A 25490-nucleotide genomic window follows, 5' to 3' on the forward strand; every position below is an offset into this window, starting at 1 on the left:
AAAAATATTACATTAACCATTTAGGAATTACAGCCATTTTTATACATATTCCCTCATTTTCAGAGGCTCAGAAGTAATTGGACAAACCAAACAAATTCCTTTGCAATCAATGACTGTCTTAAGTCTGGAACCTGTGGACGTCACCAAATGCTGAGTTTCCTCCATTAGCCTTTAGTTGCTGCTTGGTTGTGGGTATTCCTGCCTTCTGTTTTGTCTTCAGCAAAAGAAAAGCATACTCAATTGGATTGAGGTCAGGTGACTGACTTGGCCATTGAACAATATTATATTTTTTTGCCTTGAGAAGCTCTTGTTTTAATTTCTCAGTATATTTTTGGTCATTATCCATCTGATCTGTGAAGCACCATCCTATCAGTTTTGTAGCATTTGGCTGAACCTGAGCAGATAGTATAGCCTTATACACTTCAGAATTCATCCTGCTATTTCTATCAGCACTCACATCAATAAACACCAGTGACCCAGTTCCATTGGCTGCCATACATGCTTTTTTAGAGGGTTACTGGGAAAGTGTGATCTGGCTTTTCTGTTCTTGAGTGTTACCAGTGGTTTGCACCTTATGGTAAACCCTCTGGATTTACATTCCTGAAGGCGTCTCTTGATTGTAGACTTTGACACTGCTAGCCTACCTCCTCGACAGTGTTCTTGACCATGCTAGATGTTATGAAAGGGTTTTTCTTAACCAAAGAAAGAATTTCTGTGATCATCCTCTGTGTTGTGTTCTTTGGTCCTCAAGGTTTTTCAGTGTAGCTGAGCTCGTCAGTGCATTCCTTCTTTTTAAGAATGTACCAAATTGTTAATTTGGCCTCTCTTAAAGATTCTGCTATTTGTCTGATGGGTTTGTTTTGTTTTTTTTCAGCCTAATGATGGCCTCCTTCATTTGCATCAACGACTGTTTGGACCACATATTAAGAGTTCCCATGAAGAGCTATCAAATGCAAATTCAACACTTGGAATCAACTCCAGACCTTTTATCTGCTTAATTTGTCATGAAATAATGAGGAAACAGGCCACACCTGGCAATGAAACTGATCAATTGTCAATTGTCCAACTACTTTTGAGCCTCTGAGAATGAGGGACTATGTATAAAAATGGGAGTAATTCAGTAATGGTTTATCTGATATTTATCTTAAACCCCTTAAAGTAAAGCTGAAAGTCTGCACTTCAACCACATCTCGATGGCTTCGTTGCAAGTCCATCGTGGTGGTGTAAAGTTGCAAAATTATGAAAATTATGTCACTGTCCAAATACTTATGCACCTAATTGTAGCTCTGTCTTTCTTTCTTTCTCCCCATCTCATCCAGCAGGCTCCCCCTGGATTCCACACCCAAGCTTGGAAAAGCCTTCTCTAACATTCATATGGTTCTGCTTGCATGTTTTGTTTAAGCTTCACAGGATGTATCATCCTCCCCCAGTTTGGAAAGAACTCATTCTGGACTTTAAAAATGGTGCAGTTTATTGTCAGATGGTTTACAGTCAAAAAGGGCAAACTGCATAAAGTCAATTTTGAGGGAGAGATGGCGACTTAGAAATAGACATAGAAAAGAAATACCTCCATTGTGAGCCAGTTTACTCATTTATTCTAATCACAGACAAATGGTGGCAGAGTCGCCAGGAGGTAGTTGGGGTGGATGGTGGGCATACAAAGAGCACAAGTGCACACCAGAGACTGGGGTTTGCACCCCCAGTCCTGTCTTAGGTTTACAAAAACGCTTTGGTTAGGGAAAGGTTAGGGAAAGATCGTGTTTACATGTAAATAAACACTTTATGTCCGAAGTCAATGTGAACTTTTTTCAGTATTAAACCAGAGCACAATCTTTCCCCAACCTTAACCAAGTGCTGTGAGTGCCTTAACATCCATCCATCCATCCATTAGTTATACAGCATATCCCGTTGGGTCGCGGGAGGGCTGGGGCCAATCCCAGTTGACTTTGGGCAGGTCACCAGTCTCTCACAGGGCTGACACTTAGAGGCAGAAATCCATTCACACTCACATTCACACCTACAGGCAATTTAGAGTCACCAAATAACCTACCCTGCTTGTCTTTGGACTGTGGGAGGAAACCAGAGTACTCGAAGGAGACCTACACAGGCATGAGGGGAACATGCTACCTCTACACAAAAAAGCGGTGGCTAGCTGGCCGACTAGGCAGCAGGCACATTTGAACCCAGAACTTTCTTGTTGTGAGGCAACAGTGCTTATCACTGCACCACCGTGCTGTCCTGATTATGTTAATAGAAAACCTATTACGGTTGCAAATACTTTCTGTACAAAACATATTTGCTGTTAGAGTTTACTTTTATAGACACATCATTTTTAGGAGACAGGGCTGCTTTGTCAAATTGTCTCTCTTGAGGGAAGCAGAGGAAACAGAAAAGATGAACAACAGAAAACTACCATAATGGTAACCAGCTGATAGAGTGAGACTGAGCAGCAGAAATGTTGACAGTCTCAGTGATTACTTAGGAAACTATGAGAGGAAATGTACTGTTCTGTTCAGCCAAAAAATACCCCTGAGAGCTAAATAAAATTACCCTCATAACTGGCAAATTAATGAACGCTGTAAACAAGCAGTTGTTGTATGTCAGTAAAGTGCCATAAAATGACTTCATGAGTGTTCTCCTAACTCTTCCTTGTGAATACACGACAATATAAGGAACTGTATGAAAACTGTATCAATACTGTGGCTTGTTTGATGATGTTGGTTGGTTTTGATTTGTTTCAGCAGATTCTAGCTATAGATTAGGGAAAGATAGTTGCATTCTCACAGCTCTAACACAAAGACTTTAGAATACAGGGCAAATCTCTGCATGTGCTCTTCAGTGTGTAATGTAAAGAAAGATTTATGTAACAACAACAGATAAAAATACAAACCCATAGACTTTGAAATATCTGCAGTAGCTCACAATGTTTTGCTAAAACGAATTACGGCTGCAAGTAGTGATTAATATCATTATTGATTTATTTGGCAGTTTTATGTATTTACTGTATTGGCAGGTCTATGAAATGTCAGAAAATGTTGAAAGATTCCGTTCTTAAGTTCCCCGAGCCCAGGGTGACTTCTTCAAATTGCTTGTCTGACCAATAATCAAAAATACAAAAATATTCACTGTACTATCCTGACAAAGAAAAGCAGCAAACCTTCATTTTTTTAGAACCTGAAACAAGGGAATTTTGGCACTTTTGTCTCAAATATGACTTAATTGATTATAACAATTGTTGCTCAATAATACAACTTTCTAAAGCAGACTGGCGTCTGCCAAGATGTGACTAATTACCTTAAATACAGTTTCTTTATGAATGTCATAAGAAAGATTGATAGATACGTACACTCATTTAGTTAGGGCAGACAGCTAACACAGTTTTCAGCACAGCAATCTCTAGCCTCATGCTACCTTACATAATGATTCTTGCAATAAGTAGCATGCAGTGGGGTATACCAATTACATTTGTGAAAAAGAGTACTGTTATTTGATTGGTGCTCTGTGTCGGCAGATACCTAAGTTAAGGTATCATAGTTGGTATCAGGAGAAAAAAGGTCCAATTGGTGCATCCCTTTCTAAAACTGTCACAAACATAACAAGTTATGTTGAATGTCACATTTAACAGGCCCTTTCTCAAACCACCCACTCACCCTCTCCCCGCAAACTTCCACTCCATTTCAGGTTTGTGTGAAGGGTCAGCCACATTAAGTGCCATCCCAAACTAATTAGTGGGGAGTGGAAGTGGATTATAAAACCCTCCAAGAGCAAGTCTACATTGATGCTGACTCACTGACCATGTACAGTGCCCGTGGTGCGTTCGTCATGGAACATGCTCTGTAAAAATGTTAAGTTCTGTGCGACTACCCGTACAAACATTTACTTGTTAACTGATCAAACTAAGATAGAGATTAAATTATACAAATGTTAACAACTTAAAGGTTACATTGTATTTAGGATCAAATACTGTATAACCTTCTCTAGTCTAGAAAATGTTAGACATTCCATTTCATTGTAAAGTGTTGTACAGTTAGGTGCCTAAGTATTTGGACGGTGACACAATTTTTGTAATTTTGCTTCTGTACAACACCACGATAGATTTGTAATGGAGCCATCAAAATGTGATTGAAGTTCAGACTTTCAGCTTTAATGCAAGGAGTTTAACCAAAATATTGCATTAACTGTTTAGGAAATACATCTATCTTATACATAGTCCCTCATTTTCAGAGGCTTAAAAGTAATTGGACAGTCGACTTACAGTCAGTTTCATGGCCAGGTGTGGCCTGTTCCCTCGTCATTTCATGGTACAAATTAAGCAGAGAAAGGGTCTGGAGTTGATTCCAAGTGTTGAATTTGCATTTTGTAGCTGTTCATAGGAACTCTATGTGGTCCAAAGAGAAGTCTTTGCAAATGAATGAAGCCAACATTAGGTTGAAAAAACAAACAAACCTGTCAGACAGATAACAAAAACCTTAGGACTCGACCAATTAACAATATGGTACATTCTTAAAAAGAAGGTATGCATTGGTGAACTCAGCAAAACCAAAAGGCCTTTAAGACCATGGAGGACAGCTAGAGTGGAGAATAGCAGAACTCTTTCTTTGGTGAAGAAAAACCCCTACACCACATCTAGCCAGGTCAAGAACACTCTCGATGAGGTAGGCGTATTATTGTCAAGGTCTCTAATCAAGAGATACCTTCATGTCTGTAAATATAGAGGGTTTACCACATACATCTGTCAAACAAGGTGGAGGCGGTATTATGGCATGGGCATGTATGGCTACCACTGAAACTGGGTCACTGGTGTTAATTGATGAAGTGACTGCTGATAGAGGTATCAGGATGAATTCTGAAGTGTATAGGGCTATACTGTCTGCTCAGATTCAGTCAAATGCTACAAAACTGATAGGATGGTGCTTCACAGTACAGAGAGATAATTACTCAAAGCATACTGCGTAAGCAACCCAAAAGCTTATCAAGGCAAAGAAATATAATATTGTTCAATGGCCAAGTCAGTCACCTGACCTCAATCCAACTGAGCATTTTTTTTTACATTGAAGACAAAAAAGAAGGCAGAAAGACCCACCAACCAAGTAGCAACTAAAGGCTAATGGAGTAAAGGTCTGGCAAAGCATCTCAAGGGAGGAAACTCAGCATTTGGTGATATCCATGGGTTCCAGACTTCAGGCTGTCATTGGTTTTCATCCAAATATTAAAAATAATCCTTAAATTTATAATCATGTTGGTTTGTCCAAATCCTTTTGAGCCACTGAAAATGAGGGACTGTATAAAAATGGCTGTAATTCCTAAACAGTTAATATGATATTTTTGTTAAACCCCTTGACTTAAAGCTAAAAGTCTACACTTCAGTAGTATCTTGATCTTGATCTTTGCTTCAAATCATTTGTGGTGGTGTACAGAGGGAAAATTACGAAAATTGTGACACTGTCCAAATACTTAAGTACCTAACTCTATATTTACAGGAACTGCAAAACACCAAGCAGCCTATAAACAGAGTTAAAAATGAGAAGGTGTTTACAAAAAAAAGAAATGCCACCAAAGAAGCTTGGAAGTAAGTTTTATTTTTCCCCATAGGCTTAGGCTTACTGCCTACACTGTTACTTTTGTAGACATATTATTATTGCTGTGTATAATATGATAATAAAAAACCATGGTTACGTACCTGTTTCAGCCGGAAAGGGGGAAGTTTGTCCCGAAACTTGTATTTGTACCCTACACCTTGATGAGCAGTACTCCATTCAGCTGTGAGTTTTACTACAGACTTACACTTACACTCCATGACAGAGTGGGAGTGAGGAGGGTCCGGTTTGAGAAAGGCCCACAGTCCCGGCGACATGAAGCCTCAGTCCCACCAGGTCAAGGTTTTGGATTAGTTTGTCTGTCCTTCAGCTGTACTTAGCATTCAGCCCTTTGTTACATTCTGTACAGTATGAATTAAAGGTTTGCAAATGTCTGTGTAAATTGTTGCAAAAACTGAAAAACAAGTAGAAAACAAGATGCCCAGGTTACTGATGTCATTGTAAGTACAATATATAAAGATAATCAGATAACCTAGAGATGTCTTTTATTAATATGATACATTGGTTTAGCTCACATTACATGAAACACACATTGGACGGGTGACGTTACTATGGACTCTGAAATTGTATGGGTTTTTCAGTGTATAATGAAAATCAGGTTTTCCTCATTAATAGACAAATTTATTGAGCAATCTGATGTAAAATCTTATCAGTCTACTATACAGAGGAAATCTGAGGTGTATACTGTACCATGACAAAATTAACACTTTGACACCACAGCCACAGGGATTCAACACACATGTAGACTCAGAAGGAGCAGTGTAGCTGGTATGATAAAAATGAAATCCTCCTTTATCACCTGGGTTTTTCACATTGTTTTTGGTAGATACAATGACTGAGATTTCATTTCCCCCTTTTCAAGCCTCCGTACTTGTAACAGCCAAGGCTGGAGGCATTATGTTTTCGGGTTGTCAATCCCGTTCTTCTGAACATGGAATGATGCCTTGAGACAATTTCTTCAAGTTAGGGACAAATGTTCATTTGGACTCAAGGATGAACTGATTATATTTTGGTGGTCAAAGGTCAAGATCACGGTGACCTCACGTCTTTCCCATTCTTGTGAATGTGATATATCAGGAATGCCTGGAGGGAATTTCATTAAATCTGGCACAAAAGTCTATTTGGACTGAAGGATGAAATGATTACAATTTAGTGGCCAAAGGTCAAGGTCACTGTGTCCTCACAAAACATGTTTTTGGCCATAACTCAAGAATTCATACGATAATTATGACATAATAGACTTATACATCTTTTATTAAATTCCTTCAAAGTCTTCACTACATAAATTAATCTGGACAGACATAAATGTACACTTCAACTTGACTGGTTGGCAGAGGCATACAACTGCGAGGCAGTAATTCTGGTTTGTTTTTTCTTCTATTTTTAGACAAGTCAGTTTTAGACGGTTGGCTGATTACATAACTTTGGCCTATCAGCAATGAAGTTAGTCACAATTTCCACCCGTTGTAGTAATGTAGTAGTCAGACAATGTATCAAGGATGTCCCCTCTTCCCTATTCTGTTTCTGTATTATTTACTATAGACAAATAGCTGACTAATCAATCATGTTATTAAATACTTCAACATCCGAGGGTCAGGAGTGTTCAAGTAGTAATTCTCTTCTTCCAGTCATTACTCAGTTTAAACTGCTTTGCCCTTTCCAGGACCATCATAGACACTGTGAAAAGAATTTCTCTTCTTTTAGCCGTCCATCTTCTTGTTTGTCTCTCTTTGCTTCATCTCCTCTCCTGTCTCCCCCCGCACTTCATTGCTCTGTTGCCCACTGTACACCCACACCCTGCTCACTAACCCTATCACACACCCCACCTGATCCTGGCAGGACATGACATCATGGCGGTAAGCCCCTTGAACTGTTTTGTTCCTCTTTGAAGTCAGAACCGTTCTTAGCTCAGAGCCTCATTAACATTAATGAAGAAGACGAAAATATTCTCATCTCATATTCCATTCTCCATTCCCGTTCTTGTCAGATCTGCAGACTGTGTTCTTGTTCTTCTATCTTTGTGAGGAACAATTTGAAACCTTACGGAGTGAGGACATTTTTAGAAAGTGAGGACATTTTGGCTGGTCATCACAACTTCAACTGTTTAAGGGTTAAGACTTGGTTTTAAGGTTCAGGTTAGAGTAAGGTTTAGGTTAGGATTAGGGTAAGGGTAAGGGTTGCGGTTAGGCATTTAGTTGTGATGGTTAAGGTTAGGGTAACGGACTAGGGAATGCATTATGTCAATGATTGTCCTGACAAAGATAGAAATACAGAGGTGTGTGTGTGTGTGAGAGAGAGAGAGAGAGAGAGAGAGATAGTCCTTCCACTCCATTACAGATTTGAAGATAACTGAATAGGGTTGCTGTGGTGTGTCTGTAAAGCTGTTTAATCACCTTGGAGCTAAAATGAAGAAGTATGATATGCGTAAATTTATAGATGAACAACCAGGGGTACTTGTAGCCCAAAGGATAATTCTGCAGTTGCCACGGGGGTACGTGGAAAGACTGTGGTGTACCTCAACTAATTAGGAAAATTAGAATTTATGACTTGATTCAAATATATATCCACATACTGAATCAGCTGTAACACTTGAACATTCCATGTTATGATCAAGAGTGCGTGAAAACTAATTAGCAATCTAGCAGAGAAGCTTAAACAGTTAGCTAAATGTAATATATGCATTGTTATGTAAATGGTTGAAATAGGTAGCTAAAAGTAATGAATTACCTGTTAAAATAGTTAGGCAAATATAATAGATAAATGGTTGAAATAACCAAAAATAATGAATAAAGTAGGGCTGCAACAAACAGTTATTTTCTGTTGATTATTTTCTCAATTAATTGTTTGGTCTATAAAACATTAGAAAACAGTAAAAATTGGCCACCAAAATACCCTAAAACCTATGGTAATGTCATTTTTTTCTCTAAAAAACAGGCCCAAACCCAAACGTGTCCAATTCAAAGCAGCAAATCCTCTGATTGAATAAGCTAAAAACCAGAGAATTTTTGGCATATTGCCCAAAAAAATTACTTTACCAATTTATCAGTTATCAGAATAGTTGCTGTCGATCAAGTGGTCGATTATTGATCAATTTTCATTGCAGCTCTGAAATAAACTGTTGTAATAGTTAGGTAAATATGATAGATAAATGGTTGAAATAGATTGCTAATGAACCAAAGTTGAAATAGAAAGGTAAAAGTATTAGATAAAAAATTTAAATAGTTGGCTAAAAGTATTGGACAAATAGTGAAAAAGTTAAAAGTAATGAATAATCAGTTTAAATGTCCAGGTTTTGTTACTCCGAGTGATAGCAGAACCAGCAAACCGACCTAAACATTGAAAGTTTATTTGTATGAAAGATATATTTAAGAACCACTTTTGTATAATTAATAGTGTAAAATATTATCCTGTTTAATATCAATTCAAATTAACACATCTGAAACATTAAATATGGTGTTGATAAAGGGGTACATGAGCTCATCTGATAGGGCTGTTCGAGTACATAAGACAACAAAATGTTCAGAACCAATGTTCTTGGCAAAGAAATGCCACTTTCTGTAGACATGCTGACATCGAGATTGGCAGAAAATACAGTAGTGTTGGCTCAGTGGAGAGAAAGGGAGGGAGAGAGCAACTAATGTGTTCAGTGGAGGGGTCAACAAGACTAGATTTCAACAGTCAAGTACATAACAAGTTAAATCCAGATTTCACTGTGATTGTCTAACATCATATCCATAAGGTAGGTGCAAAGACAAAATGGCAATGCATCAACACATTATGTACACTAGTCTCAATGAGGATTAATAATGTTATTAATGGAAGTAAAAGATAACATACGTTATGTCTGCTTCCCTCTGTTCTCCACAGATATGTTTTAAGGAAATTTTCTCTTTATTTCTCATGTTGCAATTTTTGCTGTTTTAGTTGCCATATTTTCTTCCTCTCACCACACTTTGGGAGGGATTTCTCTGGCTTGGGGCCTGAATCACGCATACTTATACTCACCCTCCACACAATGTATGTACATTCACCATACAAAAATGCATAGTTTACAAATGTGCATGCTAGTGTTAATTTTGTCTGCTATTTTTAGAAAAGTCAATGTTAGTTTTAGTCATATTTAGTCAACCATCTTTATTTTTAGTTGGCCAAAACTCTTGACGTTTGAGTCTTGTCTTAGTCAAAGAAAACCATATACATTTTAGTGTAGTTTTAGTGGAAGAAAACACTTGACATTTTGGTCTTTTTTTCCCTTTTTTTTTTTAGTCATCAGAAGATTAGTTGACAAAAATGGTGTATGCATCAGAGAGTCACCGAGCCTCAAATCAGTCTGTAGAGGAGGCTCTGGGATATAAAATGGTACAGACTGACTCTCTAGTTAAGAAAATCTTTTAGTTTTTTTTCACTTTTGCTTTTCCAGACTGCAGGGTCACACATAAAACAGTATACCTTGAGCGAGTAGCTCAAGATATAGATTTATTATTTAGATAATTTATGAAATTTAATTTATGATTTTTAATTTATGAAATTTAATTTATTAATAATAATTTATGAAATGGATAATTGGATATTTTGTGAAATACTCATTAAAACTTGGATACTTACTAAAATAAATGTTTAATAATATGGGAAAGGTAGTTAGATTGATAGAAAATGTGGTGAGCATTTTTTGTCACTTTTCTAGCATTTTACCGACGTTGCAACTAATCTAATCAATCAAAAACAAAACTGACAGATTAAGAGTTAATTAGTTGCAGCCCTAGAATATGAATGTCTTGGGTTGGTGGAATCTTTCTAACCTTACATTTTTATCTCAGTGTTCAGTGGTTGCAAGACTTTGTAGTTGTTGACAGTGGATATGTGCAAAATTCAGCTGTCACACAGCAGAAATCACAGCAACAGCATGAAATAATCCCTCTTGTGTCAGGGCTCCAGACCAACTTTTCTACTGGTAGCACTGGTATTACCAAGTTTCTCAGTTGGTCACACCAGCACATGATTTGGTTGCACCCTTTATTTTATAGTGAACGGTAGTTCCTCTTTCGCTATGTTATAGGCAATGTTGAACTTGATGACCATTGATTATCCTCCACTAGAGCAATTAATCTCATGTAACCACAAAAAAGCAAGTGGGTAAGGCTCACTGTTTCACTGGTGGAACATCAGTCCCTGCAGATTTTGTGATTCTTACTGTCGTTGTGCAACTTCAGAGTTTAGTAGCATTTCCAAGCTCTGTCTATTTAAACAGAAACACTCTCTCTAATCTAATCTAGTATAGTTGTTCCTGCTAACCTAGCATTACTGCAGCTACCTGTGCCATTCACTGCAGGGCAGTGAATCATTCAGAAGTTGGATTCACTCACCTGTTCACTAAAATATTGTTCATTTTTTGGGTGTAGTTTGAGAGAAGATGCTATATTGCCACATAACTTGAATACTGTGATCTTTGTTTAGCGAACATCTTGAGGACATTTAGATGAAACGCCAACATTAATCCTGGAATTTACTCACTCTTCCTCATAACAACAGTAATAGCTGACCGAAAGTAACGTTACCACCACATCCACAGCACTTGATAGTTACCTTAGCTTACCTATTTATAAACGTTGTTGTGCTTCCTGCATGTTCTGTTGCCACTGATTGTGTAATTCTCAGTGGGTTGTGGATGAATTTAATCCATAAATCTGTTTCCTCCAAGAACAGGTAACATCAGATAATATTACTGACAGACACATAACTTTGTAAGGGGTTTCTTATTTATGGTAGTGCAACAGGTCAAACAGCTAAATCAGCTTCTGAAGAGCAGAGGAAACAGTTTTGCTAATCCGGAGATATAGTTTGTGTTCCCACAGATGCTTGCAGGTTTTTCAATAAGACTTTGAATTAAAACATGCCCATTTGTCTGTATTTCACATCATTTACTTTTTATTTGTTGACGAAAAATGGAATACGTTTTGCCATAGTTCTCATTTTCAAAGTTTACTTTTTATTTAGTTTTAATGTAGTTTTCATTGTTTTAAAAAAAAAGGTCGTCAACGAATCAGTTTACATCAGTTTGACTCTCCTTTTTATGTGTAGTGTATGACGTGTCGGTTTTAAAAAAGTGCTGAAGAATTGCTGCTCTGAACCTTTGTGAAAAATAAATGGATCTTAGTCTTAGAGATGTGAGGTTTAATAATTTGCCTTTAGAATATATAAAAATCCTCAGCAAGAGTGGCAAGTCATGAATTTATTATCCTGCCTTCATTTCATTTCTCCAATTCATTACCAGCTTCTGTTTGATTCTACTCACAGATGTAGCCAATTAGATGTAAGATATGGGCTGAGGTGTTAACTCTTGATGCAGCTTCTATAAAGATTTTTGATAAAAGTAATTAACATAAAAGCCAAGAGATTCAATTATAATGTTCAGCTTTTGTTGTCAAAATGAAGCACATTAGCAGCGATTTGAAAGTGTATGTGAAAGCTAGATGTGTGAGAAGGTGTGGATATTGATACACAATGTATGCGTGTGTGTCCTTGAGTCCTTGTCTGCCACACACTTGTATGTACAAGCATGCAATACACGCAGGAGATTAATATTTCAGAGCTGTTTCAACAAGATTTTGTGTTTTTTATCTCAAACCTGGAGTTAGACACAATTTAAGTAGCTTTGACACCTGCAGGAGACTGTTTGCACTGCTGTGTGTCTGTGCGTACATGTGTATGAGCCCTATTTACACTTGACATTCAGAGTGTTTTGCTTGTCAAGATTGACCCTACATTTTCATGCATTTCCAACATTGAAACAGATACATTAAAAACACAAGGTGTGAATATTATTGGAAATTGATCTGTCCTCCACTCATCACTCCCCTTTTTTTCATCTCAAGCAATTTACTCGATTTTTATACTCTTCTTCTGAATCTCTCCTCCCTCTGTTTCTTTCTTTTCCCCTTTCACAGTTGGTCTCTTTTCCTACTTGTATTCAGAGTGTCAGTATTCCAATGAGAAATTCATATTTCTGAAGTGCTTTCTTCTCACCTGTTTTCTCCTCTGTCATCCTCTGGTATTGGTAGTTTTAGGAGAAGTCATGCTATGAAAAAAAGTTTCCCTCACTGTAGTCTGTCACTTCCTCTTGCACAGCAGCCCAGTGCTCACATCATGGATGTATTAACACACATAGCATATATTAATGGGATAGAATAGTAGGAAGAATGAGTAAATTCCAGGCTCTCCAAATATTATTGAACCAAATGGATCGAATTCTGATAATAAAAAGAGTAATCTTGTGGGGTTTGTGAAACTCAGAAAAATGTATTTGCCGTTTAACAGCCATTCCTTTTCCGATGATTGTGTATTGGGAAAATGCTTTTTGGTCCAGTGTGCATCAAGTGATGAACATGGAAGTTGTTGTAATGCACTTTGGTCGCTACACCAAAATTGCTTCCCACCCCGTTGCTGTTTCTGGGGGCTTGGCTCACACACAACACAAGACACTATGCAACATTTTGATACAATAGCACATTAAAGGAGCATGCCACCAATTGTACACATAAAAGTCAATTTAATTGTCACAAAGAGTGCTAGTCTGCCTGTTGAAACAGTGCTAGACTGCCTGTTGAAATGTTTGTTAGACATTCGAAAAATGTCTAACAAACCTGGGACATAGTTTAAGGGATGTGGACATCTACCAAGCAGGGAGGGTCTAACAAAATTATGTTAATGTCATCATATGAAATGTAAGATCACTGTTTTTGGAATTTGACCCTAATATGGGTCAAATTCCAAAAACAGTGATCTAAAAATCAGAATATCTTAGCCTCTGTTGCTTTGATTTTGACCATTTGTCTTTTTTTTTTCTAAAATTGTGAGGCTCCCAATGTTATGAAACTGCGATAGTAAATTGCAATTTTATATGTCTTCTTAATAACTGCAAAAGATCTGGCAAAGCAAGCTGTACTCATAAAGCTTGACTACATACCTGTTGCATTTCCATCATAACTATAATCACAGTTAAGAACATCCTACAGGCTAAAATGACTTTTATACAATGTGTTCAGTCTGAAAGGTTATCTTCAAAGATAAAAACACCCAAAAAAAGAATGAAATACAGGAAAATCAAAGATTGTTAAAAAGCTCTCTGATGTCACATGAGTAAGTATTAGTAAACTATAGTACAGTTTTTTTTAGGAATGGTCAGCTCAGCTGAAATGAATGTTTGATCATGAGATTAGATCGTTTTTTGTTGGTAAATGATGTACAATATCATGATTTTTTCTCTGTGTGTCTTTTGTTCATATAGTGAACAGAGTATCTGCCAGGCGCGAGCTGCTGTGATGGTGTACGACGATGCCAATAAGAAGTGGGTCCCAGCTGGTGGCTCCACTGGCTTCAGCAGAGTCCACATCTACCACCACACAGGCAACAATGCCTTCCGTGTAGTAGGACGCAAGATCCAAGATCACCAGGTCAGTGGATGAAACAAGGATGGGCAGCATTCCCTAAGACCTATTCACAGATGGAACTCTACTCATTCAATGCATGAAGTCAGTTTGTCATATGTATGGAGTAAATATAAAAAGCTACTGCACAAGCTGGACTCTATTTACATTTAAAGTGGAAGAGCCAAGTCAAGGTTGAACAACTGTTGTTTTAAAATTGTAACTGAAATACTTAAAACTGAATTATGGCTTCTAGTTTTCATCCAGGTGGATGTAGTCAAATACTCAGTCAAGGGCTTCTAGGCAGTATTGATTGTGTCAACGAAAACAATGATGTTTTAGTGTTGTTATCAGGAGGAGTGAGTAAGTTCCAGGCTTAACGCTGGCGTTCATCTAAATTGTCCTCTAGATTTTCGCTAAACAAAAATCACAGTATTGATGTTATCCGATGATATAGTGTTTCTCTCAAACTAAACCCAGAAAATGAACAGTCCTTTGGTGAAAAAGTGAGTGAATTCATCTTCAAAGTGACATTGACTCCCTGCGAGAGACAGCTATAACCATGGTAACTGTACAGAAAGATAGCAACAGCTGTGGCCTCAAATTGCATTGAAGACAAAAATTAAAACTATATGACGAAAAAATGAGACTAACATGTCACTGAGGAAAGCTGGACTAAAATATCTCTAGTTTTTGTTGGTAAAAATTGACTAAAAGTAACCAAAATCAAATCAAGTCAACTCAATTTGACTAAAGCTAATACTCGCTTTTGTCAAAAGACTAAGACCAAAACTAAATGAAAATCAGGTCCCAAAATTAACAATGCATCCAGGTCTTGGGAAAGGATTTACTGGGATCTGTAAATGAAAATCTAATTTTGATGTAATTTAGGATCTCCTTTAGCTAACTCTTGTGTGAAGGGGGAAGTGCATGCTTCCACTTAAATGAAATGAGACATCTAGCTAATAGAGTTGTAAAGGCCAGAACACGCCATTTTATCAGTGGGAAATTCAGTGCAGCAGGCGGTGGGACTCTATATAAGGCCTTGAGAGGTTAAGTGTTAAGGTTCATACCGAAAACTGTCCGAAGTATGTTAAATATATGACACCAAAAATCTGTTAATTTTAGACAGGACCAGAAAATGTGAGTATGGTTAGCGACATTTGCAACAGGTAATTGCACCTGTTGCAAATGTCACTGGTATCTGGGTAAATTTTTGCCAAATGAGCATTTGTATAATGTACCCTGAAAAGAACCTTACACTGCAATAAACCATGTCTATCACACCAAGTGTGGACTAGCTCATGGATATCCCATGGGTTGTCAGGTATTGGTACACCAATTTCCTGCTACCAAATCTGCTTCAGATGAGTTGTTGGGGCAGAGTTAAGGGAGTCAGTGGAGTTATAAATTATGGAGGTAGAGCGTTTTCGGACAAGATCCAAAGCGAGAAGAGAATCAATCACAAATCCAGGAGGGTGATTAGGGAAATTTGGATATTTGGATTTGATGAAGTGTCTTACTTGAAGGAAATGAAAAAAGTGGAATTTGGACAGGTCAAACCTAGCTGTGAGCTCTGTGAAATCAATGAAGCTTTCTTGTTTATAGATATCTTTGGTATATTAAGTAAGCCCTTGTCACGCCAGATTCGAAAAGTGGTGTCAAAGGAAGAAGGTGCAAATAAATGATTTCAGTCTTCAGTCTTACCATCGGAATCTTATTCTTGTCATATAACATAGCCAAGAGTTCACATGGGCCCATTCCAATGTCCACCCATGTAGCAGAGTGAACACATTCAATGTCCAACCATGGACCATGTTTAATGTGACAAGTTAGGCAGGAACAGTGCTGCATACCAATCACAAGGTGAGCTTTAACATTACGGAGACTATTAGATCTGAAAGGAGGATCGCAAAGCCTACTGTTACCAAATATGGTGTATATAAAAATATTCAGTTTTATGTACCCATTGAAGTGAACATATGACTAGCCAGAGAATCCTGTGTTAAGAACATGCAATGGCAACAGCACATGCTATTAGCTATTCAGCATCCTTTCACAAATATGCATCAAATATGATAGTGTGGGTTTTAAATAATTGATATTAAATTTGATATTAGAGTAAAACAGTTTTAATAATCTAAGGACGTCAGCATGTGTGAGGGGCTTAGTTATTTGGGGTCCCAGGAGCCAAACACAAAGTTTAAGAGTCAGTGAATTTATAAAGTGTTCCAGAAGTCTTTCTAGAAGCAAAGATTTTTTAAAAAAAATAAATGTGTGTTTTGTTGACATCTGCTCGTTAAAGTACACAGATTGTGTTTCCGCACACTTGTGGCTGGAACTCTGCCACTATGTGGGGAAAAAAGGCATTTTGAAAGGGGAACTGACATGGAAATGAAAAATTATAGTAACCAGATCGACACAGACACACACACACACACACACACACACACACACACACACACAAGCACAAAAAATGACCTTTTACTAAACCTCTGTCCTGAACCTTGACCTCTTTTCTCTTTGACCCTTGAACTCCTCTAAATCCACTAGATGCTTCTTATTCCTAAACACACACATAAGCGACATACACCAAAGCATACCACACACAGAAATGAGTATACAGTACAATTCAGTACAGTATATGAACACATACACATTCACTCATACACAGCAAAATCCTGGTAGGTGGAGGAAATGGCAGAAAGAAGCTCAGATGAGCTCACAGCTTGATGGCAGCCTTAATCCTCAATTTACATAGGAGCCTTCCAAGCAGGTCTGATGCACTATGGGTATGAGTGTGCTATACATGTATGTTGTTTCACCAGTGGATCAACTCAGAAACTTCACTGCAAAATACAGCAAGTAGCTGTTGAAAGAAAAGGCATTAATGAGTATAGGAAGACTACCGAAGACATGGCTTGACTATGTGTGTGTTGACAGCATATGAATGATTCTCTCCCATGGGGAAACAAATACTGGCCCAGCAAAGGCTAAAAAAAGACTAAAATGTCACGTGTTTGTGTGTAGACTAAAATGTTTATGGTTTTCTTGACTAAAACAAGACTATGTCCAGAGTTTTAGGCGACTAAAAAATGAAATGGAATTGAGGATGCAGAAGTGTAGAGAGGAAAATCTGTTATTGTCACATTCCTGCAGGTTCCCACTTTTAGAACCACTCTGTCTCAAGAAGACACAGAGGAGTAGCTTGAGGTGTTTCTACTTGGCTTGGTGCCCAGGACACTAAAAATCCCTGATGTTAGCATTGAAAGCACAGCTTAAACACAGACTGAGTGGATCATAAAGTCACGCCTCTCTTTGCGTCTCAATCAATTGACCGCTTGGCAGCTGACAGAGATATGGATGAGCCTTTAATTTTCTCTCTGAGTGATCATTTTACAGGTAAATCTAGCTCAAATCATAGAACACCCATTGTCTTTAACTTATGTGTAAGATGGTCCAGCCATATACTAGGTTTTGACCTAGTCTTGTTATGTCTGTATTTGTGCTAGTAAGCCATAAATCTAAAGGAACCCCCCCCCCCTTTCTCTGCTGTGATTATCACCAGGTGGTGATAAACTGTGCAATTCCCAAGGGTCTGAAGTACAACCAGGCAACGCAGACCTTCCACCAGTGGCGTGACTCCAGACAGGTCTATGGCCTCAACTTTGGCAGCAAGGAAGATGCCAATGTATTTGCCAGTGCCATGATGCATGCCCTGGAGGTGCTCAACTCCCAGGACTCAGGTAAGAATGCCTTATACTGTATCTGCTTTTCAATAGCACTTCAAGGCAAGGTAGTTGTGTTTGTAATGTACTACTGTGTGTAACTTGGTAATATGTGTCTTTTAATTGTGACCTGTTAAGGGACTGCAATGAAAATTAGCTTTAAGCTAACTCTGGTAAAATACATCAAATTGTAACACTTATGTTTAATATTGTACACGGCCCTTACAAAAAAAATAATGAAATAACTTAAAAGGATAGTCTTCATTGCTTTATCACCAATAGACATGCATTGGAACCAATGTTGATCAACCAGATGTCCATATTACAGTAATTTCTTCTCTTGTTATTTAAGTTTTTGTGTATTATTTTATTTCCTTGAGGGGACAGAAATATCAATGAAGGGTCTTGTGCCAATTTAGGGTTAGGTTTAAACATCTGATCACGTATGGCCAGACCTCATCTGGTGAAGCTCACAGAAAATGTAATATTTAGTAACAAAAAAGCCAGTTTTCCCTACTCTGCCATTTTTTCTTAATGCAATAATAGCCTCATGCAAATTCACTCAGTTGTTTTTTATTACATCACCTGTATCTGCAGACATCACCATCCACTGCAGATCCCACTCACTTAAACTACCAGCAGTTTTTGAAAAAATCAAGCCAATTCCAATTTAAACAGAAACAAGTGTTTCATCATTTTGTATTAGGGATATAACCTATTTTAATTATCTGGCTGGCAAAGTATCTAGAATATCCAGCTATCCTGACCCAGGCCTCCATAATAGCAGAGTTGTTACTGAACAACACAAGGTCATGACTTTTACAACAAAGGTGAGGCTGGTGAGGGATTTACATGTATTTAATAACTGAGCATAAAAATTAAGCTGTTGCTGAAGTTCGGATCTGTATTACTGCAAATAACTAGCTGGTTTCATTGTAAGTCTGTGTGCAGGAGGATAACATTAACATATGGATATGAAACATTCAGACAGGAAGCTGTACAACACAGGAGGGGGAACATTATTTGAAAATTTTAGGATAACTAAAGGTGTCTGTCAACACTAAAAAAAAATTTATGTGAACAACAGTTACTAATGGGTTTACCACAAACAATGATGAGAGTTAATTCAATACAAAGAGAGAGGACTGCAGTTACTACTTGTAATTCAACAGCCTTGACTTCTTTTAATCAAAACTTCCATTTAGAGCTGACAGTCTGAAAGCACAGCATTCAGTTAATGATAGATGGCTCCTGGTAACAGCATCAGTTAATGGGATGATGCATTTTTAGTATCAGTGAGCATGATTGGTACCTACATATGGCAATTATAAATAATTTTTAAAACCTGTAATTGAGCTTAGATCTAAGCATTAAGGGAACAACCTCATGGCAAGAGCATTAGGAAGGATTCAGTATTCATGTCACACACACATGCACAATCACACAGCTCCAATATAATTCTGCCACAGATATTTGCAGGCTGTACTTTCAATGGCCCACCATGACCTTGGATCTCTGAAACACACACTCACTATGTAGCTCCCTCCTCTGGCTGTGTATCTACATTTTCCCGCATAATGGAAGGGATGAGAGGGGGAAGAGAGAAGAGAGGGAGAGATGAGATGAGATGATTGTGTGTTTGTGCAAGTTTTTGTGCTCAGATTTATGCAATCAAAGTGACACTAATCTTCACCTACCACGTTCTAAGCTAAACTTTCTGTCCGCACCCCTGTCCTTCTCTGCAGTTCCCCTCAGCTTTATAGAGCATTTAACACTTTGTTTTGGTTTTTCAGCATTCAACTTTACTGTTTTGGTTCAGTCTCACTGCTCTCATCAGTGTTTTAAGCCACAGAAAAGTACACTCCTACTGTACACTACCTGCTCAGCAGTGACAGACAGTCAAAGTCAGCAACTTGCTGGAGAACATGAAGTGGAGCTTTAAGTATTTAAAGAGCCAGATATTTTCAAGAGCTGGTGTAGACCGAAAAAGAGCAAAAAGGAGAGAGGACTTAACATTCGCCTGGTGACCAGAAAAACTGGCATGGCTACATTGATGTACAACTACAGATGTGAACTAAATTGTGTGTAAAAATAATATAAAATCTATAAGGCTGTATACCATGATCATCCATGTAATTCTCTTTCTGTATTTGCCCCTCTCCCTCTTGTGTGTGGTTGTTAGTGTTTGCAATCTGACCCTCTCCTGCTTACTAGCCATGCTCTCCAGTCACATACTGTACCTACTTTGAGCAATCTGCTTCCCGAAAAAAAATTCACAGCAAAAAGAAATGTCAGAGTACTGTGTCCAACTATGCCTGAATATGTTACATCGTAAAATATGGCACGACAAACCCCTGTACTGATTTAAGAGGGCAACGTATATGCAAATGGTACTTTGAAAGCACATTGGCTCCTGACTCCTCCCACTTGAAGGCAATATAGACAGAGCACAATTAAGTCCCGTCCACACCGGAGGGAAAAACAATTAGTCGCTCTCCATTGCGTGAAGGTGCCGCCTGCGTTTGCTGGTTTAACAACCAGTTTGGGCAATAAAGCTGAGGCTATGGGCCTTGATTATTATCAAATAAGTTAGAGGTTGAAGCTAAATAACTTATGCAAGGCCTGGTTTTGATATTTGTTAGGTTAAATGATGATCTTACCTGGTGATTTGATCAAATAGATGTAAATATAAAAGTATTTCACTTTGATATTGACATCTATTTGTATTTTCTCAAAGAAAAGCAAGGTAACGAGAAGTGGCACTGAGATAGACCACCAATACTGAGTTTGTCAATATACCTTTTCCTCTCTGGTTGACATAGGGTGCTAAAATAATCATTTGACATAGTGAAATCGAATGCTTTTAGCTAACTACAGGCTTTTTTTTTAGCGTTTCAGCCATTGGTTGCATTTTCTGGCGCTGTTTGTTTTCCCCCTCCAGTGGGCATGGTTTTCAGAGTATGTTGCATAACGCTCTGTCTCTAAAAAAACAGTGACAATAATGAAGCCATAAGCTGTGTTACTTAGAGGGACATGAATCCACAAAGCTTTGTTGAATATTGCTAGTTCAAATGGGTGACACTGACCGTGGAAGTGAGGTAAACAATATCCATCGCAGTAGCCAGTGAAAAATTCCTCCTCCTTAGGGACTGACCAAAGTTACCCAGAGTATCACTGGACATGTTCACCGTTGTTTCTGCGGCAGCAGACATAACTTTCTGGTGTATTTTCTAGTTCAGTACTTGAAATAAGAATTGAGGAAAGAATGATGTATGTTTTCTAATTTACTTAACTTAAACCAATGTATTTTCAGTGATAATCAAATAAAAATATCAAATCCTTTTGAGTCTGACCTGAATTTATATACTTTATCAGAGATACAGTATATACACAGCCACATACTTTAGTATTTGCTACTCAGAGGGACTAGCCTTGAAAGAGGAGTCTTACTAACAAACAGCACAACAAAAGAATTTGGCTTCAGACACTTTCCTTCACTCCCCTTATTTTCTCCCTTCATTTTCTCCTTCTTTGTTCCGTCGTCTCTCCTTCCCTTCTCTCTTCTCCAACATTCCCATTTTTTTTACCTCAGTTGAACTCTCCCAGCTCCCCCTCTTTGTCACTTTCTCATTCTTCTTGCACACTGCCTTCATTGCCTGGCTCCTTCCCTCTCTCCTTTGCATCATTCCCTCTCTCAGCACTTCAGAGAGCTGCATACAGAAGCCAGAGGAAGGCAACAGGGTTTCGCCTTTCACCCCAATGTTTTGCTAATATATTTGTGTCCTGACAGCTGCTCATGGTGGCGCCTATTCCAGTCGAAGTCATCTGTGGACTTGACAATCCTCCTGACAAACAGGGTTCACCCTCCATCACTTACTCAGCGGGTGTTAAAATCCTGCTACATGAGAGGGTGTCACATAACTTATTTTAGAACTCCATTTGTTGTATCTGGTTATATGTGCTGTGTGAATGATAGAGAGGAAGCTTTTAATGACCATTTTAATGCCTTAGCTGTGCTTTGGCGTATTTGGATCAATGCCATTATCACTATGTTGAATTTACATGGAAAGTGCCATCCATTTGACCTGTTTTGTCTGACATCATCATATGAACATAAACTGTGGATTTACAGTGTATGAGTGCATTAATTGCTTTTAACTGGCTATGTAAGCTTTGATCTAAAATGCCTTACAGAAAGAATCAATGACCTAATCCAGGCAGTGTTCACACTTTACAGGACCAGCTCAATAATCAATCAAAACATAAATCATACTTTGGTCAGCCCCAATCAGTGAGGATAGTTAAATGGAACAAGACAAACTGCTTGATGAGCACAATAATGGCAGCCATTCTTTTAGCTAGCTTCTTTTACATTTACAGTAGTCTTCAATCTATTGGCCTGATTCTGATTCTGTTCATAACTCCTTGCGATTCCCTTCTCTTATTGTGGGCCTGAGAGCAATATGAAACATTTATTAGACTTGAAAAGAAAATAAGTCTGCTGTTAAGGAGAGTGGAAAGGAGTGTGGAGATGTGAAGAAACGTTTTTATCTCTTTCTTGGTAGAATTGGGTTTGTGTGGTTATTCCTTCTTCAAATTGTTTTACTGTACTTGAGTAATCTCTTTACGTTTTGGCTTTTTTCTTTGTCTGGTTTTCAATACTTCTAGCGTTTGCTTATAAAGGCACAAAGATTTGCCACTACAAAAAATATTTATATTGTACTCAAAACAGAAGAATATGTAGTGCAAGAAAATATGCAACATATTTTATCATAATTTAATTAAGAGCAACATTCTCCCCTCCTCCACTTCTATGAAGAGTAAATGTTTCTACAGTAGGAAATTTAAAAATTTAACCGTCACTGGTGTGGTCCCAGACCTTTTCAAACCATGGCTCCCTTTTATAGTGATTCATGGCACCTAGTCATTCAAATTACATCAAATTACGACATCCTTCATATCTATTATAAGAATTTATTTTACCAAACTAACAAAAAAAATAACAAAAACTAACTAACAAATAACAGTGATGTTACTGACTTATATAAACTAGTACCATCTGCAGAACTAGCAGCACTTTGTATTTAACAGTGTTTTCATTACAGTGATTATGATATTTATTGCTTATTTTTCCATTTTGCTATATTTAAAAGCCAAATACAAAAATGTAGTTAATGTTTTGCTTTATTTGGCAAAATATACAGTAAAAAAAAAGGGAAATCCTCAAGGCACCCCAGTGTGCCCAACCATCTTCTATGGCATCTGCCACAACTTTACTACATGGTTCATAAAGCCAACAAATCCTCCAAATTACATGAAAAAATGTGTTGTTCGTCCATGCCCTCTAGAACAATACAGAAGTGTCCTCTGATCTGACACCCCTAACAGAAAAGCAACACCGTTTGTCTGAGCCCTCCAAAACTGTTACAAATCACAGTTGAAAAATTAATCAGTTTTGTGAAGTGACATTACTAGGTTTGGTTAGGTTTAAAAAAAAACAAAAAAAAAAACACCTGGTTAAGTATAGGGAAAGATCGTGGTTTGGTTAAAATAACTACTTAGTTAAAGGGTTAAAGAAACATTGTTTTTTTTTTGGGTTAAAATTTCGACTTTCATAAGGTTATGGGACCTTTTTCATCATGGTGACAATAAGTAACACTTGGTTAAGGTTACTGAGCGATCACAGTTATGCTGACTACTGGTTTGAGTTGAGGAATGAACAGTGGTCTCCTGTGTTCCATCCAGCTTACACCTTACGCAGACTTTGTTGCTGTGTAATAACGCCACCTGACTTCCTCTTTTGCTTCCAGCATAATTCTACAGGCTTTGTCACTTGAACGTAAACATATGTCATTTCGGGTCACTTTCTGAAATGACCGATGTTGTTGTTCTTTAAGTTACAGGGCTCAGTTGTCACTTTTGCTGTGTTAAAAATGGTGTAAAGAAGCAGTACATGACAAAGTGCTGACAGAAAGACAGGCATATAGACAAAATGATATTGTGACATGACATGAGCATGGGCCGGGCCAGGGCCAGATAGGGCCATGTCTCGGCTACAATGAGGATAAAGGCATTATCAGTCTGATAAATTAGCCTGAAACGTATGTAAATGATTCCTGGGATGTAACAGTGAATCATAGCAACTCAACACCATGTAGAACCAACTCGTGACCTTTGCAGTCAGTGACCTGTTTCCCTTTCTATGATCTCACTCTGCTATGTTGTATCTAATAAAGAAATGCTTTTGAAAAAACTACACAAATAAAGGCAACCACTTGGTAGTTCATCTCGTAGATAAAACTGATTCCTTGCTCGCCTAAATTCCTCTTCTAATCTGAAATTGCAACTGCTTTGAAATCCCTCTTTGAAGTTTAGTTTGACCCAGTTAGCCAAAGAAGCACTTCTTGATTATTTCAGCTATTCAGAGGTTTTAGTCGGAAATGAATAAATATCTGAATGTGCCGTTTTCTATGTTGTTAGTGTTTGGTTTACACAGAAAACCAGCCTAGCGTTTCTTAGAATTATTTTCTGGGGTTCCCACATTAGCAGATTGTGTGTGTGTGTGTGTGTGTGTGTGTGTGTGTGTGTGTGTGTGTGTGTGTGTGTGTGTGTGTGTGTGTGTGTGTGTGTGTGTGTGTGTGTGTGTGTGTGTGTGTGCTTATGTGTACTCACTTGTGTGTGAGTAAGCTATTGAACAAATAACAGAGTATCTTACCACAGCTTTGGAAAGCAAGTGGATGTGAAGACTGCTGACATCTGGAAAGTGTGTGTATGTGTGTGTCTATTAGGACTCTTAAAATCGTGGACAAAACACTCATAACTTTGCTAACATTTAGGACTTTGTGTATGTATGTGCACTTATGAGACTTTTGGCACACCACACAAACCAAATTCATCACTTGGTGTTACATCACTGAAACCTCTGCATCTACTCTTCATTACTATGTGCCAAGACAGAAGGCAAGCAGCCTTGTCATCTGACTCAGGGCAAAGTGAAGTTGTTTCAAAACTGTGAGCTCACACATGGACAAGTGGAGATCCAGCCACGCACACTTTGTTTATCAGTGTTTCTCTTTTCTCCTAAAAAGGCTAAAGTAGAGCTGGATGAAAGACCAGGATTAGGAGAGGGAGCGATGGGTCACAAGCCTGTCTATGTTGTGGTCTGGCCAGTAATCCACTCTTCTCAGGTCATGGCAGGGAAGGGAAGAGATAGAATGGAGGAAAGAAATTAGGTGAATAACAGAAAGTCAGAGGTATAAAGGTGGAATGACCTGTAGAAGGTGGACAAGAGGTGTAAAGGGTAGAATTGGTTTGATGGATGGATTCTGTTTTAGGAAAGAAGTTTTGGAATGATTTGTTCAACATTCACTATACAGGATGCCCTGCTAGTTCACCCCCCTCCCCATCAATTTTTAAACATAGCCTTGCTGAATAAAGGTTGAGAAAAACAATGCAGTCCTGTTCTAACCTGTGTCACTGTAGTGGATGTGTGTAAGTGTCAGCAGCTCACTCCTTATTAAAAGACTTTGTGCTCAAAAGGATTCATTAAGAATGTGACCAGCAGCATGACTCCCATATCTTTCTGTGGGAATGGATGAAGGGCAGTATTTATATCTGCCTATATATCTGTTATTCTGTCTGTGTGCCTTTATTTCTTTGGCTGACACACACACACACACACACACACACACACACACACACACACACACACAGAATAGGTGAAACTGTACAGGGTTTATAGT

The 25490-nt window shown here is 38.1% G+C and overlaps 1 protein-coding gene across 6 annotated transcripts in view; it reads left to right on the plus strand.

Annotated features, from left to right (window-relative positions):
• Positions 1–25490, plus strand: part of enah (ENAH actin regulator) — a 166372-nt gene that overhangs the window by 69810 nt on the left and 71072 nt on the right. For all 6 annotated transcript variants that reach the window (XM_040124785.1, XM_040124784.1, XM_040124786.1 and 3 more), the window contains exons 2-3: positions 13882–14047; positions 17589–17766. In XM_040124785.1, the coding sequence (XP_039980719.1) occupies positions 13882–14047; positions 17589–17766 (344 nt within the window). The remainder of the gene's footprint in view (positions 1–13881; positions 14048–17588; positions 17767–25490) is intronic.

The sequence above is a fragment of the Xiphias gladius genome, chromosome 4 (assembly GCF_016859285.1).
Source record: "Xiphias gladius isolate SHS-SW01 ecotype Sanya breed wild chromosome 4, ASM1685928v1, whole genome shotgun sequence".
Taxonomy (NCBI): Eukaryota; Metazoa; Chordata; class Actinopteri; order Istiophoriformes; family Xiphiidae; genus Xiphias; species Xiphias gladius.